This window comes from Salarias fasciatus, chromosome 15 (genome assembly GCF_902148845.1).
Source record: "Salarias fasciatus chromosome 15, fSalaFa1.1, whole genome shotgun sequence".
NCBI lineage: Eukaryota > Metazoa > Chordata > Actinopteri > Blenniiformes > Blenniidae > Salarias > Salarias fasciatus.
Window position 1 is genome coordinate 10,091,667 of NC_043759.1, and position 15,258 is coordinate 10,106,924.

Sequence of the window (15,258 nt, forward strand, 5' to 3'; positions counted from 1 at the left end):
CCCCCCCCCCCCCCCCCCCCCCCCCCCCCCCCGACAGTCGCGGTATAGTCCGCACACTGCTGCTCATCCCGTGTGAAGTAAGATGCTCGTCCTTGTTCCATTTTCAATCTGTGATTCTGTGATCGATGTCGTGGTCTTCTGAAGAACGCCGTGAACGCGCACTTATCCTGATGCTCCTCACCTGGCTTGAGTAAGCCGTGTCTTTTCATCCTGGCTCGGCAAACGTGCAACCGATTAATCCGAGAAAACACCGACAAGGCTTACTCAAGCCGCGCATTTTCATTTATCCTGGATGTATTTATCCGACTTTTGTGCAATACCCCCCTGATTCATATAAAAAAAACAATATTTGTGTTTTGCCTGATTGTAACAATGCCAGTTCAGTCTTCACCATGACAAATTCTGTAACAGCTGGCCAAACTGGTGGTAAATAATTTGCAGATCTCAGTTTACTCCCAGTTGAATAGCTGTTATGCCGCATCACTGTGATTTCAAAAGTAAAACCCTAAAAACCAGTCAACAAGAGTTTTTTTTCAGCACTGAAACTCATCCAGCTTCATGTGATGTAGAAATTTCAGCCAACTGTTTGTCAAACTTTTATCAACTGCAACATAGCCACGGGCAACAGGTGTCAGATCGATGAATCAACCATTAAGTGTCCTGATTCAATTCGGATTTGTATTTCATCAGTCACATCAAGACATAGAGACAGAGATCCTTTGGACACTCTGTAAATAACACAATAACAGCCCATACTATACCCAAATAACATCATGAATCCAGTTATTGTGCCCCTACATGAACAAAAAGGACTAATTTCACCTCCGTGTTCCATCAGTTATGAACAGCTATTTAGTTGTGAAGACCAAAATGTATTAATTAGTCCAGCCCATTCATGAAATAACCCTGGCAACATCCTGCAGTTCCCCCTCCATCCAGTAGAGGTCAGTGTGAAGAGGAATGTTGTTTATAAGCCTCCAAGAGGGAAACCACGGAAGAAGCAGCATTTCCTCTGTAGACTTTCGTCTTCTGGCATCAGTGAGTTCAGTTCAAACACGGAGTAAATTTTCCCACGAGAGACTAACTGCTGCTGTGTGAATATTCACCGTGTTTGAACGATCCGTCTTGTTCGAGGAGGGAGACTGATCACCGGCGTGGATTGCTGGAAAATTTTCTGGAAAACTGAAATCAAGTTTTCCATCACAGGTGAGGAAAAAGTGTGTGTGTGTGTGTGTGGTGTTACGGGTATTTCTGTCCTTGTGGGGACCAAAATGTCCCCACAAGGATAGGAAAACCTGGCACGACCTACCTCGTGGGGACATTTTTTGGGTCCCCATGGGGGGAAACAGTGTTTTCTTGGCCATGTTGTTGTTACTGAAAAAAGTAAAAGTGCAAAAACATTTCTTTAGGGCTCCGCTTTGTTTTGGTGTGGGTTAGGGTAAGGGTAAGGGTCAGGGTTTGGGGCTACAAATGAATGGGAGTCAATGGAATGTCCCCACGAGGATATAAATACACACGTGTGTGTGTGTGTGTGTGTGTGTGTGTGTGTGTGTGTGTGTGTGTGTGTGTGTGTGTGTGTGTGTGTGTGTGTGTGTGTGTGTCTGTGTGTGTGTGTGTGTGTGTGTGTGAGTGTGTGAGTGAGTGAGAGAGAGAGAGAGAGAAAAATGAATCGTTTTATTTCAGATGGATGTTCAGAAGACGTGAACATCTTCATTTTTTTATTCTAACACAACGGGGGTGAAGTTAGCTTCCGATGCTCAGCTGCCGATTTAAATAATAGTGTTTTAATGAATGTTTACCATAGTTGGAGTGATACTTTATTGGTATCAAACTGGGGAATTCTGGAGAATAACCTTGTCCAGATTTCAGAAGTGCAGGTCCAGTGGTTTTCGATGCGGAGCGGGTCCAAAGCAGTCTATGCTCGTTTTTCATTTCCACAAATCCGAGTAAGGTTTCACACATCAGAACCAGTGTTTTAATCAAAGTTTAATGTCTTTAAAATAGTCTTGTCCTGATTTGAGAAATGTCGGCACACTGGTTTCTGATCTGGACCTCTTTATGTACATAGATTACTGTTAAATGTGCCTTTTTTTTCTTCTTTTTTTTTTTTTTTACTAATTTAACAAATAAAATTAAGGTTTTTGAAATGCAGTATTGATTTTTTTGGCAAAGTTTTTGTCTCAATTAAACTGTTTAACATGGTTTCACATCAATACGTCGTAGGACATGGAATGGTTAAATAGCCGCTCCAACATGTGGAATTATTTTTCCCTTAAAGGCATATTTGAGGATTCTCCGCCGATTTCGTACAACATGGCCAACATTTGCCATTGTTGGAGCACTGCACATACGCGGCTCCCTCTGCATGAGGACTGTGGGGAGCGTGCACGTCAGCCGCATGTCAGTTTGTTTACATCCACGCAGCTGGGGCATCATCTTTCCGCATAGGATTAAAACACATTTGTAATCATGTCGAACTCTTCTTCCAATCATACATAAGAATACGATCCGTAAAGTAGTGTCTTACGTGTTTATGCAACAGAAACACATTTGAGTGGGATAATAATTATGTTACCTGTCCAGCAGAAACTTCCCCACGTCGTGATCAGTCCTAAATCCCTTTTGTGCTTTGAATGTCCGCCACCTCATAAAGGAATCTCCGAGTAAAACACGTGTCTTACCCTTCTTTTCTATGGCCTTTCTTCTATCCTCTGCCATCTCAAACAATGTTCTTTTTTTGTGGCAAGCCATCTTCGGAGGCGTTTGCGGGAAGAGCAAACCGCTTCTGAATGAGGCGCGATGGTCGCGCCCACTGCATATCACTTCCTAAACAATGCTCTACGCATGCGCGGCTCGAAACCAGTGCGTGCGCAGAGGCGGCGACTCGACATGATATGTCATCACGCAAACACGTTCCCACATTGATTGGCAGTATGACTGCCCAATTACAATTTGGAACCACACAATTCTGATTGCTTCTGAGGATCCTCCAGTATACCTTTAACTTTCTCCTTACATGGTGAATGGTAGGCTAACTTCAGCTTCGTATAAACCCAATACCTGGTATAATAACCCTTTTATCTGTAGTCAGATTTGTTGAATTTAAATGTTTCTTTTATGATTTTTCACTCAAGATGCTTAAATCAACATAAATCATATTTCATTTTATGGCAGATTTTATCAGAAAAATTACAGCAGATTGCAGTGTTTCCTGCAGGATAAAAGTTTCGCCAGGTGGGAACGTGGGAGGGGGGGGGGGGCAGACGAGACTTGCCGGGGGGGATGCCGAGCAGTGTGCTGCTCACAGAGAGTGTCCAAGTGGCCGCCGCTGCTGCTCCGCGGTGCGCAACTGCTAATTGGCCACAAACACGAGGCTTTTTTTTTTTTTTTTTTTCCCCTGTCCGTCGTCCGGGCACTGCAGAATTAGCGCGGGCGGGGTGTCCGGACTGAAAAGGTCTGGCAGAAACCCCGGATTGCAGTTTTCAGTTGTTCGTCAACATTTTCAGAGATGTTTGAAGATATTCATGCTGTTCCAGTCAACATGATGTCTCTTATTTACGACTTCATCTGTTTATTCACTTATTGTCATTACTCTGTTCCCCACTGGTGGTGCTTGTGGTCAGGTCTTCACCTTGAATGCAGGCGAGCCACGTTTGACTCGCAGGAGGGGGATCTGGCGTCAAATCAAGCCAAGTTCCACTGACTTGCTTTGGTGAGTTGTGTACCAAAAGAGAAGCTGAGGAGACGCTTTATTTAGTGGAGAGATGCTGCACACATGTTTAGTTTAAGGTCTGTGTTACTGTGGTGGCAGGGCTAAAGAATACATGTTGGTTTTATGAGTGAGAAAACGTGGCTGACATTAAAAAGGGTGGCAGGCAGCCATTCGGGATGGGAATTGTTAAGAGTTTAGCGATTCTGCTTATTGACACGATTCCTTATCGATTCTCTTATCGGTTCTCATTGAGTAAGAAATTAAACAGTACAAATGGGTGTTTGCATTAACTCTTTAATATCTTCGTCCTCAACAGAATAAAGAAATATCCATGCCATGAAAATTTTTGCAAGCATTGCAAGTAGCCCCAGTTTCATCTTTTCGTTTGAAATACAGCCAAACTCTGGAGTACTTCTTTGTTGATGCCATTTTTGACAGCTCAAAACCAAAGTAGCCGGGCTCACACTGGATGCCCTTGTGTGTCCGGTCCAGCTCTGGTATAGAAATACCGCAGCTCCGTCACCCAGACTGTCTGCTCAAGGAGGTTGCCAGATATGTCCCATTTGTCCCATATAACAACATAATGTCAAAACAGTCCCAACAATAGAAAGCAGCCCAAATCTCCATCTCTGTAGACAATGCAAATTAAAGCCGTATAAACTGGATCTGTATAACACTAATCATATATATATGTGTATATGTATATACACACACACACACACACACACACACACACACACATATATATATATATATATATATATGTGTGTGTGTGTGTGTGTGTGTATACATATACATATACATATACACATATATATATGATTAGTGTTATACAGATCCAGTTTATATATATATGTGTGTGTGTGTGTGTGTGTGTGTGTGTATGTGTGTATGTATATATATATATATATATATATATATATATATATATATATATATATATACAGTATATATATATATACAGTATATATATATACACATACATATGTAAACACAGTAAAAAACACGGTACCATCATGAATGTTTAATCAACCCACCTGCTGTCAGGTTGAAAAGAACCTTGATTGTGCAGAAACATGCCCAATCTGGCAACACAGCCGCTCCCAGTCATACAGCTGTTTTGTGCAGTGTTGTGTTGTTTGACTTTCCTACAATGACAAGTACGACATCGTTCATTTTTCTCTTGCATATAATGATTAGATTGCGTTATTTGTTATATATTCCACCAGAAGAATTAAAAAAACAATGTGAAGGCAAGAGCACAACTCAGATTTTATTTTGAAATCACTTACTTAGGAACACGTATCTACTTTCTCTCCAGCACTTGACTTGCTTGTGTTTAGATTGAAGTGGCAGGGCTCTGGCGTCCAGAAAAATAGGATCCTTGCTGAAAGCTTCCGGACCGTCGGACGGGCTCCGTAGCGGTGCCATAGCCGAACCGCAGTGTGGCTGCTGTGAACCCAGCGTTACGCTCTGCGCATGTTACGTCATCACGCACACAGCGGAACTGAAAAACGGAATCGTCAAGGAGACAGAAAAGCAATTCCTTGAAATTGAGTCACTGGGAACCGGCTCTGCAAAACAATCAGTTCTAAATTCCCATCCCCAGCAGCCGTGGATGTGAGGCTTAGGCCTTGTTCACACACACCGATTTAAAGTCACAACACAGGGGAAAAAAAGTGAATTGAATGTTTTCTTTCATGATGAATTCTGCTTTATTTCTGTTTTAGTTCTCTTCAATTGATCCTGATGTGTACTTAGAGTTAACAATGACTTTTCAAACTGTTTATCTTTCATTCAGTGCGACTCAGTATCCTTGTGATTCCGTTATTCCATGACCAGCCGGGCAGATTGGATATGGAAGTATGGACCAAGACTATGCTGGACTAACTGAGGCTTTCAAGGTAGGTGGTAAGCTTTAAAGACTGTGTGGATGGAGCTACAACAGTGACAGTATTATTCTAAATTTGTGATTGACAAGATTTTTCATTGAAACAAAGAATTTGCCATCAAGTTTTTCTTCATGTCTGTGCTATCACAGACAAATCTTTTTTTTTCTTTTTTTATTTTTTTTGGTTAAAGATTTTTTTTCTTTCAGTGAACACACCAGTGGTGCACCAGTTAATAATAATGTAACGTCCAGTGGGCCAGTTTAAAGGAAGACGAATTGGATGTCTTAATGCTGGTTTATGAAGCTCCAGAACTGAGGTCACTGTTTGCTATAACCACTTCAAAACTACAGCAAAACAAGAGTCTAACCTAATGAAATCTCATCTGAAGTTTTGTAATTGATCAAATACTGTGTCCAATGCTTCAGGTTGTGTTTTCAGGGATGACGGCCGTATGCAAATGATGTGAAATGAGGCTCCTCCCCACAGACTCCTCCCCTCCATGCCAAATAAAGCACAGAAAGTTGTCATCTTCATATGTTTGTCTTTTCCAATGACTGCAATACCGTCGCTGTTTGGCCTCCTTATGTTGTATGCTTGTGTGAAAAATGTCCAAGTTGGACCTCGTCTTTAGAACTGTTTTTGCTTTACAAGTGTAAATATGATGGTTCAGTTATGAGATTCAGTTCAAAATTCTGTTGCTTTAGAGTTCAGTTCAAAACCGACCATGTCTATTAACAGAAAAATATTGTGTGTTGTTTGATTGAATACAGGAGTAGAAGACACAGAAGATCTCTGGGATCAGTGGAGATGGATGATGAGGATATTTGTGGTCTCAAGGACAGAGGAAAGGTCAACACAAACACAGTATGGCAATGGCGAATTTTGCATGCAGAGAAATATTCAACACATCCAGATCCATTCTTTTACAGTAACAAAATTGGACTGAATTTTAATGTTGCCTCCAGCTCTCACCCAAAACTGAATTCACCATTTGTGCCAAATGGCGTCATACTTGAGGTGTGTGAATTTGCTCGAACAATCATCAAGAGTCGCATGCACTTCATCCCAAACATTCTGGAAAACAATTTTGATCTTGGTTTTGAGAATGATCAACAGCGGATGGATTTCACTGCTCAAATTCAGCACAAGCTGGAAGACTTGGTCCGAAAACCTGTCACAGATGAAAATGAAGTTTTTGCTCTTTTCGACACTTGGAAGACAGAATGTAGCAATAATGGACTGAACAAGGCAACAAGGACACACAAACCTCAGAGTTTCTTCATGGAAATTGAGAATATAAGTGAACTTGAACAATTATTGAAATGTTCCTTAGAAAAAGAGACAGAAGAAATATCAGCATCACACACTGATGGCGGTGATCAGAAAGATAACACTGATTGTTCAGGAAGAGAAATGAAAGAAGTCGTCAGTGAGGACATTCGTTTGTTGTTGTTCACTTCTTGTGAAAACATTGGTTTGAAGCTTGGCACGGGGACTAAACAAAGTCTTGATCCAGGCTTGTTAACAGAGAGTGTGATGTTTGAGTTGGTGGATTTTGCTCGAGTCTTGACTGCCTCCTTCACCTCCATTGTCGTCAGTGTGTTGGAGCATAATTTTGAGCTTGATCTGAAAAGTCAAGAGAGAAGGAATGAAGTGTGGTTATTGATATCACAGATGCTAAAAAAGGGGAAACAAATGGTCGCTAGTAACACAAACTTTATCCCAGAGTTTGAAAATGAGCTGTTTTTCTTTGAGAGAAACCCATTAAAGAGAGCCTACGTACCAGCACTGTCGACAGTGGAAACCCTTCTGTCAGAAGAGACAAAGAGACAAAAGCTGGATTTCAGTACTTCTCAGGAAAAGATGCCTCCTTCAGTCACAAAGTGCATCATGAGGAAGGACCACGGACAACTGGATGAAAATGAATTCATTGTGCAAGAAAGTGAAACAGAAGACGAGACCCTCCAAAATATTCCAAACAAATCTGACATGAACCATGAGGAAATGGAAGCAGAGACCAACATGTGGAAGTTTCGTTCCAATTATGCGAAAAAAATCCTACTTGCGCTCGACAACAAGCTTTGCTTAGACCGGCGAGGTGGAACATTGGAGTTTGATATTGGATGTAGGCCCCCCAGAAACGCCAGTCCAAAACAGTTGACATCTTCTGTTCTGTACAAAGTTGTTCATTTTGCATTAGCAATGAGTTCATCCCAGCAGAATGTCCTTGTGGATATTCTAGAATACAACTTTAATTTAGGCCTGCAGAGTGAACACCAGAAAATGACGTTTGCACGTGAAGTCATGAAAAGAGTACAGGAATTATTAGCCCGCGATGACAGAGATAACATTTTGAAAGAGGTGTTTGTTTTGCCAGGTTCTCTGTCATTCAGTCATGTGAAGTGTGAGAGTGATGACAGTGTTGATTCTGAACCTGAAACTTCACAGACAGCTTCAGACCTTTATCCATTCTGCAAGAAGATTGGTTTGAAGCTCAATGTGAGTTTCTGTCACCCAGATAAAAAGCTTGAACTCAACAAACTGACCAACGGAGCAGTGATTGAGGTTGTAAACTTTGCAGAAAAATTGTGTGGAAGCTACGAGCAGATTTGTGTTGATGTCCTGCGGCACAACTTTGATCTTGATTTCCAAATTTCAGATTCTGATCTTGCTCAAAATATTCTTTCACAGGTTCCTTTTGCCATTGAGGAAACTAATCTTCGATGTTTTTTCAAAAAAACTCAGCTTGCAACCAGAATCAACTTAAATGTCGTGGACTCTCAGAGGAACACATCTTCACAAACATGTACTATGAGTTCAGTGAAAGCAGAGATGAACCAGAGTGCAAGTCAACCCGGTGACGTTGAAGCACAAAATGATCCAGAGTTGCTGTTGTGGAAACTACGAGCCAACCGAGTTCAGCAAATCCTCTCAGTGCCCCACAAAGACCAGTGTCCACTTTACTCTTACAGCAGATGTAAGACATTAGGCATTGAGTTTGATGTAGGATCTGGATTGAAACGTCATCTTGATCCAAAACTGTTGACCAATGGCATCATGTGTGAAATTATATCTCTTGCCACGAAACTTAGGTCATCCACAATGGATTTCATGACAGAGATTTTGGAGTACAATTTCAATCTGCAATTCAACAATGTGCTTCACCGTAAAGCTTTTGCAAATACACTTAATCGGAGAATCAATGAGATGAATCGGATGAAACCCTCAGTCATGCAACTGAAACCCCTGTTTGAGCTGCCAGATGAGAGATTCATTCATGAAGTTGAACCGTTTCTTTTCAAAGGTCTAAAAAGTGGTTACCTTTGTCCTGCCAATTGTTCCCGTACCACGACGAATGTTGCTTCTGCTGATGCAAACCACGAGGAAAAGAAGTCTGCAGTTGCTCCATTGTCCACTTTCCCAGCAACAGAGGTGATAACAAAGCAATACCGTCACTCCAAGAAAGCAGGTTTCAGCCTGTGTGTGGATAACGCTCACCCAAAGGTTAAACTGGACAAACAACTACTGACATGTACAGTCATGCGGGATGTGTACAGCTTTTCTAAGAAACTTTGTGGATCAAAGTTAAAAATTATAAAGGATATCCTTGAACACAACTTCGACTTGGACCATCAGAGTCATGTGGAAAATCTCGCGATTAATTTTTTTAGCAAACTCAGGTTATATAGTGGAGAGCCTCACTGGTTTAATGAAGTCTTTGATATCACGCCCAAGCCAAGAGAATTTAAACAGAAAGAACAACATCCTGTGCTAAGTAGTGAAAGAAGGGAATCATCTCAAAGAAGGAAACAGGATATGGAAAAAGCGAAGGAGCTGATTGCTCAAAAACAACAAGCGGAACAGATGGAGGAAAACATCAGTTCTCATCGCAGTGATTTGAGCACCAGTCAGTCAGTAGAAGACTACATGTGCCCTGTGGAAGAGGACGGAGATTCAGAAAATGATGTGGATGCTCATCAGTGTGTCAGTCAAGCCAGGTGGAACTTTTCCAGTGGAGCACAGATGAATGATGTGGGTAAACATCACATCACCACCAGTAATGCTGCATCAACTTTGAATGGAAACACATCTATGAGGCCACAAAGTCAGCCAGATGAAAACCAGTTGGCAGGTGATGATGAAGAGAAACATGTTCCAAGAAATTTGCTAAATGGTTGTATCATAGACCAAGAAGGGGACCCAGAGCTCAAATTGTGGAAATTTCGTACCAACCGTGTGAGACAAATGCTCCCATTCATAAAAGTGAGGTCCTATCACATGTTCAATATTAACTTTGTCCCTGTCTGTGGTCCAAAGCATTGGTCCGAATCAGAGATCCTGCTGCACCCCAGCCCTGCATGTTTTCCATGTCTCCCTGCTTCAACACAGCTGAATCTGAGGAAGGTGCCATCAGCAACTCCATCAGAAAATCCGGTCACAAGCCACTCTTTACAGTCAGCCATAATGAAGCAGGGAGACACTGAAAACATGCAGAACTGTGGCCCTCCAGTATCTGAGTTTGAGACAGTAGCCCTAGAATTTGATGTTGGCTTTCAGCCGACAAGAAAATTGAGTCCTGACCATTTGACTAACTATGCTCTTTTTTCCATTGCTGTGTTTGCCCTTGAGATGAATGCATCCCAAGAAGAATTCATGATGGAGATTCTTCATAACAACTTTGACTTATGCCTAAAGAGCAGAGACATTGAGAAATCCTTTGCAAGTGAAGTCATGAAACAAGTAAGAGAGCTTGTTAACTGTGGGGAAGCAGCTAAAGACTTAAAAGAGGTGTTTCGACTTCCAGGGTTTGTGTCATTCAGTGATTTGAACCATCAGACCAGCAGCAGTATTGAATCTGAACCACAAACCACATCAAGCACAGAAGAATGTGATGTTTCTCTGATGGCTGCTCCAAGTCTGTCTGCTGAAAATGAACTGAGCACAGCGACTGAAACTTCCCCGAACAATGTTGATCTTTACCCGTTCTGTAACGACATTGGTTTGAAGCTCACTGTATGTGGCTGTCAACCAAACCAAAAACTTGATGTCAACAAATTGACCAAAGGAGCAATGATTGAAGTTTTGACTTTTGCAGAAAAATTGTGTGGAAGCTACAAGCAGATTTGTGTTGATGTCCTGAGGCACAACTTTGATCTGGATTTGCAAGATGCAGATTCAGATCTGGCGAGAAAAGTTCTTGAGCAGGTTCCTCTTGTGATTGCGCAAAGAAATCTTGAGCACAATTTCCAAAAAATAACATCCCGAAGAAAATTTAACCCAATTGACATAAACTGCCAGAACAGTCCAAGTTCAGAATCATGCAGTACTGGCCCCATCAAAGCAAATATTGACCACAGTATGATCATCCACTGTGACATTAAAGTACAAAATGACCCAGATTTACTGCTGTGGAGACTACGAGCAAATCGTATTCAGGAGATACTCTCTGTGCCTCATGGAGAACAATGCCCATTTTACCCATACAAGAGATGTGTGAAATTAGGCATCGACTTTAATGTAGGATCTGGACTGAAACGTAATCTTGATCCAAAGCTGTTGACCAATGGTATCATGAGTGAACTTTGTACTTTCTCTGGGGCACTGCTGTCATCTGTAAGGCATTTTGTCACAGAAATATGGGAGTACAATTTTCATCTGGAATTAAAGGGTGAGCTGTATCGCACTGCCTTCACCCTTGTATATATGAAATCACTTAGAAAGGCTATTGCATCCCCAAATGTTGCCCTGACAACGCTCTGCAAGTTCCCTGAGAACATAAAAGAAGTAACGCCATATTGCCGCAAGTGTTACCAAGATCGACAAAACAATCCTGCTCAAGCTGCCTGCTCGGAACGAAAACCATACCAGGCTCCAGTCGCTACTTTCCCAGCCACTGAGATTCTGACGAAGCACTCCCGTTCCTGTGAGGCTGTAGGATTAAGTCTGTGTGTGGACAGAAATTATCCAAGAGACAAACTGGACAAGCAAGTGCTGACTAAGGCAGTTCAGAAGGAGATTGAGGTATTTGCCAAAAGACTGTGTGGAACAAAACCGAAAATTATTGGTGACATACTTGAACACAACTTCAAATTGGACATGCCTGATCAAGTTCAAACTCTGACACGTCAGTTTTCCAAAAGAATAAGACCAGATGCTGGAGAACCCACGTGGTTTGATGAAGTGGTCCACTTGGAGGAACTTCGTCCTCAAGACAATTACCAAAAGAAAGAAGTGTCTGTTGATCAGCGAAATGAAAGGAAGGAAACCCTCAGAAGAAGACAACTGGATTTGCAAGCACAGAAGGAACAGAGGGAAGATCCAGTTGTAAAAACACCATATCAGAGGACAAATGAAAGCATGCCTCACATGTATACCTGGTCCAATGTTCCCTACGAATACGTCAAAGAGGAAATGGATGATCCACCGAGGTATCTAACAGAAATAAACTCTGAAGAAAATTGCCCTTCTTGGGATGATGCCAGTGGATATTTGGAAAATAAATGCGATGAAGATTTAGCCACAGTTAAGCCTGAAGAGTTCAGTGGAAATATAAACTTGACAGAATATCCTTCTGGAGAAGTTGATGTCAAAGAAGAGCCACAAATGGAAGGTGTCCAGGATCATGCCCTGCCTGCACCACAAGTGTCTGACACACATCAGAATATGTCATTTTACCATTTGGACCAGTGCATGATCGAAACAGTACCCAGCACTAACACTGTGCAGTGTGAACCTCTGCAATACTCTGTGGTGATAATCAAAGAGGAGAAGCAAGAGCATGTGCCAGATGAATGATATCATTGTGAGTCAATGCAACACCAAGTCGACATCAAGTGTTCATGTATTCAGCAGGTATGAAAATGTGTAAGCAGCAAAGTCAAATGCCTGGAATGTCTTTAATCTTTGTAAGATTTTGTGTGATTGAGAATAACATGTTGACTGCTCAGTTTCAGTTATTTGTCTTGAGTTTGTGATAGTTAAAGCAGAACTATGAATTTTTTTTACCTCAAATGTCTTTCGGAATCCCTGTGGGGGTAAACAAAGACGTGACACGGTGATTCGCCGGTCTCTCCACTCCCCCTGGGGTCTGTGTCCTGAAAACAGAACTTGCAACTTTTAGAGGAGTGGACCTGACTACATCTTGCGAGAACAAACCTGCTTTTCGGCACTCATGCGGGAGTACAAGTATAAAAGCGTGTAAAACAAACATGAAACCCTCACTAGCGTTAGCAACGCCACCCTTAGGTGCTCATGGATGGCAGAACCAAAAAGACAGAAAAAAACCTTTGTCTGACGAGTGGGAAAAAAAGGAAACAGGAGAGGGACGCAGGGCTGGGGGTGGAGGGTCGGGGGGTGGGGGGGTGGGGGGGGGGTGATGCAGAGAACGTTTACGACAGTGAGCTTTCACAGGAGACCAGTAGGGGGAGCGCGAGAGCAAAAGTTGCATAGTACTCCTTTAAAGCAGAACCTTGCAACTTTTGCTCTCACGCTCCCCCTACTGGTCTCCTGTGAAAGCTCACTGTCATAAAAATTCTCCGCATCACCCCCACACCCCCAGCCCCACCCCCGCCCCCACGCAGAGAGCGTCCCACTCCCGTTTCCGTTTTTTTCCGCTCGTCAGACAAAGGTTTTTTGTCTATTTGGTTCTGCCACTAGTGAGCACCTAAGGGTGGCGTTGCTCACGCTAGTGAGGGTTTCCTGTTTGTTTTACATGCTTTTATACTTGTACTCCCGTATGAGTGCCGTAAAGCAGGTTTGTTCTCGTGACATGTAGTCGGGTCCGCTCCTCTGAAATTGCAAGCGCTGTTTTCAGGACAACGACACCAGGGGGAGTGGAGGGACCGGCAAATCACCGTGCCAAGTCTTTGTTTACCCCCCAGGGGGATTGTGAAAAACATTTATTGAGGTGAAAAAGTTGAATAGTTCTGCTTTAAAGATTGCGTTTTTGAGGCCTTACCTGCAGTCGGAATCGTTTTGAGCAGCTGTGCCAGTTATTCAAATAGAATTAGTACCATTGTAAATAGTTTAGCTCATGTCTGCCTTGTTCTTTTTTTTATTTGTTACCATGTCATGTGTATAAATTGAGGTTTCATTTTGAATTTGAGTTTGTATAAATTGTTAACCAGCTGTTCTGTTTTTATCGTCTGTGCTTCCTGATTGTGTGTGTGGCTTTATTTTGAATATTTTTGAATGATTTCACTCTTTGAATGATTTTACCGTTCATGTCTTCATTTTTTTCATTCATAATATTGTATAATATTGAATATATCAGAGTCTCACATGCTATTTCACTATGAAAATGTTCATTAACAAAAACAAACAAATTTGCAAACTAATATGAATTGGTTTAGTCTTGACTGTTAGTTGAGGTGTCAGGGATGGTAATGTTTCGAAAGTTGATGGTGAAGTGCTAAAAATGGAAAAACCACGATTACAGCCAATTTAGAAAATAGAGGAAAGAAGAGGAGGAGAAACGGGCAAAATACAAAGGCATGAAGCCATGTCATGTCGTTATATTTACTATATTATGTCATCTCCTTATGTTTACCATATTATGGATTGGATGTGATCAAATCAGTTAACGTTACTTTAAATAACTCTCTGCTATTCATTTGTTTTCTCGACAGAGCTTTTTGAGCCCCACACCCCCGGTACCAGGGGAGGCGGAGCTGAGCTTTGCCGTGGAGGTGCAAATACGCGATAAACATATTCATAACTTTATGAACACAGCCATACTGTGTACCACAGAAAGGTCAGAAACTAAAGGAAAAGCTCATAAAAAACGTTCTGGTTATTATGATTATTATGATAACCAAATACCAATCGATCAAACCGAAAGTGAGACCGAAACTCCGACAAAGTCAAAAAATATTTAAATTGCACAGATCTCTGTTAACAGAGCTCTAACAGCAGAGACCTCACAGAACCATTTATGTCACTTTAGATTCACTGACCCAGCAGCAAAATAAAAGCAAAGTAACAACTTAGTGAGTGAATGAGTGAGTGAGTGGGCGGGGGCTAGGGATGCGGTCCGCCCAGGGCGTCATACCAGCAAGGACCACCACTGCCAGTCCTCCATTGACAATTTTTACTGGGCTGCATATGAAACTGGAAGGAAGGAAAATTTCACGGTAAAAAACAAGTTCATCACCGGCTGCACTCATACTGCCAAGGAAGTTCACATTATTTTAATTTTCACACAAAGTAACTTCTATCCAGCTGAGCACAACATAAACACAACAAAAACAAGGAATATAACATGTAGCCTACACTGCTGTAAACAAAACTGGAGTTTAACAACTCACTTTGTCACTGGTCGTGTCCTCACAGTCTCTCCTGGCCGCATTCTTCACCCTCATGGCCACCATCCTCACCCCACTGCTGTCTTCCTGGCAACAGATTCTCATCTGCACCACATGAAGGGAAACATGGCGGTCATATTTCAAACATCCACTCAACTGATCAGCTGTAATGTCCTCACATGCAGCGTCCATTACATGGATCAGAAACCTCTGACTGTGAGCCTGATGCTCTTACACTCTCCACCTCCAAGCAGAGAAAAACTCTTCAATTGGACTTAGGAAAGGTCCAAAGTTGAGTGGCCCTGCAATACAGTAACAGCCATGAGAATGTTCTATGTTTTACTCCACAAAT

General features: G+C 42.0%; 1 protein-coding gene across 2 annotated transcripts; it reads left to right on the forward strand.

The window, feature by feature from the left end:
• The first annotated feature begins 1,058 nt into the window (after window positions 1–1,058).
• On the forward strand, window positions 1,059–12,858 carry LOC115401805 (uncharacterized). 2 transcript variants are annotated; one of them, XM_030110140.1, is made up of 4 exons: window positions 1,059–1,206; window positions 3,624–3,712; window positions 5,514–5,616; window positions 6,375–12,858. In XM_030110140.1, exon 4 carries the CDS (start codon window positions 6,412–6,414, stop codon window positions 12,397–12,399), a length of 5,988 nt encoding a protein of 1,995 aa, XP_029966000.1. In that variant the 5' UTR covers window positions 1,059–1,206; window positions 3,624–3,712; window positions 5,514–5,616; window positions 6,375–6,411; the 3' UTR covers window positions 12,400–12,858. The 2 variants fall into 2 exon arrangements, with proteins under 2 accessions (XP_029966000.1, XP_029966001.1); XM_030110141.1 differs by lacking the exons at window positions 1,059–1,206; window positions 3,624–3,712; window positions 5,514–5,616 and adding an exon at window positions 1,347–1,350 and having other exon boundaries at window positions 9,461–12,858.
• Window positions 12,859–15,258: the final 2,400 nt, after the last annotated feature.